Here is a 6,000-nt window from a genome sequence, read left to right on the forward strand (position 1 = left end):
ATTTACCTTTATCATACGGTAGTCCGATAATCATCATTCTAATTACCAGTTACTAATTACTCTACCAGTTAATTAACTGGTCACACGGCTGACCTAATCAAATGAGCATAATGAGATGCATCAGTTGATTTCTGTGGGGTTTTTTTTCTTGTTTTTTCTTTCCTTCTTCTTTTTCTTCCTCTTAGTTACGAGATCCCAGTTATATAAATAGATTCTGCCACCATCGCCACTGATAACCCACGTGTCCATTTACGAGCCCAACAACCAACATTCACACATACGTAGTAGTTCTTCCATGCATGTTCACAACCCACATTCATGATTAACTAGGGGTCGACCATTTGGGAAATATTCAAAACGTTGATTAAAAAAGAAGAATAAATGGGACACATCTATTTCCGTCACCTCTTTCACTATGCACTTGACACTGCTGCATTCACTGCAATATAATCTATCTAGACGTCCACATGCTTCTATTATTAACAGCTCTCACGATCTATCTCATTCACCAGACAAGAGAGAAATAAGTTTTTTGTTTCCTCTACTACATATCCTCATATGTTCATTCTCCCCTCGGTCTATTACCTGGGAAGTGCTGAAACGCCTGTAGATCTGCGAACATGCGTACATCCTGGAGACCACGCGAGACAACCACCTACTCTGACAGTTGTTCCAACACTGACGTTTCGTAGGTTTGTTTTGGTATCACTGGCAACCTTCACCTTCCCATATGCCAGCATTCACTAGATAAAATAATTCCAATGTTTTTTTTTTTTTTATAGCTTTATTTTTTTGGTCTACATCACTGTTTGATTCGTCTCAAAGAACTAATGGATGCTGTGGATGGACAAGGAATTATGAGGGTCCTTGTCCAATTGGGTAAAAAATAATAAGATGGGATTTTTCTGAATTCGCCCTGTGTGCACTTACCTATGGGTGGGTACACTGCAAGATGAAAAATATATTGCAGAAAACCTTTGTTAATTGTGAACATTGTCAAGTCTTGCTTGTTCTAAACAACACTTCTATGCAGTAACCAACAGATGGATATTATAATCCAAGTTTAGACCTTCCCTTTTTTCTGTAAGGACTCCTCCCAACCCCTCCCCCCCTTTTTTCCATATATCTTATCTCTTATCTTTAATGGTGAAGGAACTCCACAGTTATTCGTACCACCCCATGACTGGTACCATGAGGAAAAGCATATGTTTAATGGTTCTTTCTTTTCTCTTCATAACGCCGAGTTGACACATGCACTCTTCTATCATGCATGTGGCCCATGGAAGCTAACTCAAGCTCCCACCTGAATAGTTTTTCTATTGAAAACATAAACTTTATCTACATTGCACAACTTGTGAAGTTTGGTCCTGCTAAAATAATAAGTTGACGATAAATATTAACTGCAAGTTGCATTTATCTATACATAAATGAACTCATGCCACCACTAAACACTATGCACTGGTATCTTGTTCATCCTAATGGACATATATTTCTCAACCATTTTTGCACAAAATTAGTATCTTAAGCAGCCCCATGGACTCGATGACTTTCTATGTGCCCCAGAATATATATATTTTTGGTCAATACTGTACTACGACACTTTCAATGAAGTTTTATCAATATGGCAAAGTATTATTGAAAATGTTTGATGCCACAAATTATCAAAATAAGCGCCGAAGACACTCCTAAAATGAATCTAGTCCCAGTGACCTTCCTTGTGCCAAATAACTTAATTATTCTCAAAGTTAATCTTAATTCACAGATACTACACCAACCATTACGATAAGTGGATGTAGCTAAATGAAGTTTACCACCTTAATAATCCTGCCACTTGACAGGCCTAAATAAAACCTAACTTAGTGAGATAATTGCATGAAGTACATTTTGCAAAGTTCTGAGACGCAGGAGAAATGCTCTCATGGATTATTACTGCGGATTAATTGATTAAAATTAGAATAAATAGTTCCTATAAGCCCCACAGCCCAGAGGAAAGTGGACCTTAACAAATGCATTAGCATCATGGAGGGAGGAGTGCTGTCGTAAGAGCTGTGTGTGTGTGTGTGTGTGTGTGTGTCTATGCATTTCCCTTCCTCACAAAACTTTCATTCGTCTTTTGCTACCACCACCACCACACCATCGTAGCTGCCCTTCACTCGTGCATGGAATGATATCAAAGGGGGTTCCATTAACCCCAATTCCCTTCTAATCTTGCCAACTCAGTGAGCTGCACGTAAGGTGTGTGGCTGGACAATGGAAACTTGGCAAGCAAGCAAGCAGAGTGGCGGCCGGCCATGTCTTTACTACTGACGGTGGAAATCACCAAACCTCCACCAATCTAACTAGATTTACGACGTCGCTGGACTCCACCAATCTAGATTTGCGACAGATCTACGACGTCGCTGGGCGTCGCAGTTTGCGACACTTGAAGACCAGTGTTTTGCTACATGGGTTCCGTGTTTGATTTTTATATAGAATGGTATCAATCGTCCTTATAAATATGTTATATGAGATGTGGTGTATACAAATCGTCCCTCCAGGAGAGAATTGTTTATATAGAGATGGTATACAAATCGTCCCTTCAGGAGAGAATATGTTTATATAGAGATGTGGTGGTATACAAATCGCCTCAGAGAGATGATATAGAATGTTGTATACAACCCCAGAAGTTAAGAGATGATGGTATACAAATCGACCCTTCAAGAGAGAATATGTTTATATAGAGATGGTGGTGGTATACAAATCGTCCCTCCAAGAGCGAATATGTTTATATAGAGATGATGGTATACAAATCGGAAATGTCTTCGAAGCCATTTTCCACCTCACTAAAAGCATACAATTCCTTTTCCCAGGAATTACCTTCGCCCAGTACAGTTGCAATGGTTCAAGTCGAGTTAGTCTATAGCAGGAGACAGAGGGCCGAGCCAAGACAGCTTGTGTGTGTGTGTGTGTGTGTGTGTCCATGCATTCGCGCCCACTTTAAATGGTGTTGTTTACATAAGTTTCCCCTAGAGGTATGAAAGGCCACCACCGTTTAAAATACGAATATCACACCCTAATCCTAACACAACATGGCCCCTTCTAAGGCTGAACTGAGGCATTTAATTCTAAAATTCCTTTTTTTTTTATGAAAGTCTTCCATACGACAGGGGAATGTTATGGCTAAATGGGGCTCGGTCTAGCAGCCGAGCAGCGACACTAGAAGACTAGAAGTCTACAAGAGAGTGTGTGCTAAATTCTTACGTATCCAGCGATATCTATAATGTCCTTGTGTGTCTCAGTTACAGCAATAGGTATCAAAATTGGGGCTCCAATATCATCTTCACAGTTACCTGCATTCTTTAAGAATCATAAGCTAAAAGTTACACCTCAATTGACCTAATAATAACCTTTTTGGATGCAACCTATCCCATGGCGACACATGGCAGCCCCCCAGAAGCCTACTCACAATACACTTGTCTCACCAACCACTTGTGTCCTCACGTAAATAAACTTCATAAAATTGTATCTTTAACATAGACTTAAAACTTCATGCTTGTGTGACTGACAGATATTCAAATCCAGCAGCCAATGGCATGTGCATCCCACAATCTATTGTTTTAAATCAACGTTTTAATGTTTGTGTGACTGACAGATATTCAAATCCACAAGCCAATGGCATGTGTATCCCACAATCTTTATCTTCAAATCAACGTTTTAATGTCTGTGTGACTGACAGATATCAAATCCACCAGCCAATGGCATGTGTATCCCACAATCGTTTGTTTCAAATCAACGTTTTAAAGAAACGTTCACTTAGTGGCATAGTTCGTTGCTGTCAAAACATACCGTAACCACTAAACAACCAGGAATTTATGGATTTCGATTAACTCGACTGGTCTAATCATGTCAGCGCGGCTTCCTATACCACTAGGAGGAGTCAACCATTAACATAAACCACCATAAATCATTACCTACTTGTACACGTTTTAATCTCGTAATTACCATACGCTACACACAAGCAAAGATCTCTGTCTAGACCCTATGGACATCCCTCAAACGTCTCCCTGTGAGTGTGTTCTGCGAGACATGGGTGGCCATGTCTTAACAAGGCGTCTGTCTGAATGGCCCTTTAAAATAAAAAAAAAAAAGACTAGGGGTTATCACCCCCCCCCCAAAAGGAACTAGGCGTTTGGCTGCATGGTTTAAAAACACACACACACACACACACACATACACACGAAGGTTGTCGCTCCCCTGAAGAGTAATAAGAGTCAACTAAATGGAAGGGCATGGTTCTCCAAATTAACGAGACACTTAAACTAAGTTTCTCTGACGAATCTGTTCAGCCATAAACACGTTCAACCAACCAACCAAATTTAAGCAAGTACGTAGCGTGTATATATATATATATATATATATATATATATATATATATATATATATATATATATATATATATACGCTACTAAATGGCGTCCTAGCTTCGTCTCTTCGATGTATATCAACTGACTGTTATATTTCTCTCTTGTGCCTCCCCTGATGATGTGATTATTACACGAAAGTGCACTTGGGAACTTTTCGTGTTTCATTTTCCCCGTGGACTCATAGGAATACACACACACACACACACACACACACACACACACACACAGTAAAGTTGCCCATGGTTTCAAAGACGAAATTAGTGGCTAAAAAAGCAAAAATGACGGGGATACACGAAGTCGCTGTGGCCGGAAAGAACCAGATATATCCAGCTATGACCAGACAATCCCCCCGGGCCTTACCAGACCCTCCTAACTGGCTACGCTTAAGGCCCAGCGGCTCCTCCACTCTTTGAGATAAGAAGAGATAACGACACCCACGACCACGGTCATGTTTCTGGGGGAAAGTGCTTTCAAACACCGAAAGATCTGAATCTGTGCCAGACGACCGCCATGATCAGTGCATGCGACAACATTCAGGGGCGACTGGCATGCATGACGCATGACATCCTAGTAGAGACTTGAGTGTAAACGACTGTGGCCATTTTCTTTTCTTTTTTTTGCCTTTTCCTGGCGCTACCTCGCTGAAGAGGGAAGGAGGTGGTGGGGGGGGGGGATGCTATTACCTGTGCTGCGGGGGGGGGGGTAGCGACTAGAATGGATGAAGGCAAGCAAATATGAATATATACATTTGTATATATATGTATGTATATGCTATGTATATTTACGTATATGTGTGTGTATAGGCGTTTATGTATATATACATATATATGAGTGGATGGGGCATTCTTCGTCTGTTTCCTGGCGCTACCTCGCTAACGCGGGAAACGGCGAATAATAATGATAATAATAATGATGATGATGATGATGATATATATATATATATATATATATATATATATATATATATATATATATATATATATATATATATATGTGTGTGTGTGTGTGTGTGTGTGTGTATCGGTGAAATCGCACTTCAGTAGCTCATAAAATCTTATCTAATATGTAGTTTTTCTATACATACAGCACTACATGTTTCACGGAGACAATCACTGGCCAATGGTTCATAAAGTTATGTTCAATTCCCAGCACACACACACACACACACACACTGGTCTGACCGACATGGGCTGTTCAAGGAAGAGTCGAGTGGGGGGGCTGGGGGCCTTCATGTGGTTTAAAAGAGGTGGGGGAGGGAGTTGCATGGCGGGTGTTGAATGTTTATTTGTTTTGTTTTTGTTTGCCTTAGACCAATATTCTTACGTTTTCATTTCTCGATCATTCTTTCATAATGATTGGACTGACAATTGATGATTTGGGGGGCTTTCAAAGTTCCCCCTGGGGATAAATTTTATTAAAGTTCTTAGTATTAGCAATTATTAAGACAGGTTTTTGGATGATTACTGACTAAAGTTAGAATTTTAGTGTTAAAAGTATTCTATGACTTAAGTTAATGAGGATAGGACCATGGGGACTGTCCATGGCAAAAGACCAAATTTCTATTATTATTATTATTATTATTATTATTATATTATTA

At 39.8% G+C, this 6,000-nt stretch overlaps 1 protein-coding gene across 10 annotated transcripts in view; it reads right to left on the reverse strand.

Annotated features, from left to right (window-relative positions):
- LOC139754740 (cytosolic 10-formyltetrahydrofolate dehydrogenase) overlaps positions 1-6,000 on the reverse strand; it is a 79,573-nt gene that overhangs the window by 40,111 nt on the left and 33,462 nt on the right. For 2 of the 10 annotated variants that reach the window (XM_071672463.1, XM_071672462.1), the window contains exon 1: positions 586-706. The exons of the other annotated variants lie outside the window; for them this stretch is intronic. In XM_071672463.1, coding sequence (XP_071528564.1) covers positions 586-630 — 45 coding nt within the window. In that variant the 5' untranslated portion in view covers positions 631-706. Of the gene's footprint in view, positions 1-585; positions 707-6,000 lie in introns of those variants that run through there. 10 annotated transcript variants of the gene reach the window in all.

This window comes from Panulirus ornatus, chromosome 17 (assembly GCF_036320965.1).
Source record: "Panulirus ornatus isolate Po-2019 chromosome 17, ASM3632096v1, whole genome shotgun sequence".
In the NCBI taxonomy this organism is placed as follows: Eukaryota; Metazoa; Arthropoda; class Malacostraca; order Decapoda; family Palinuridae; genus Panulirus; species Panulirus ornatus.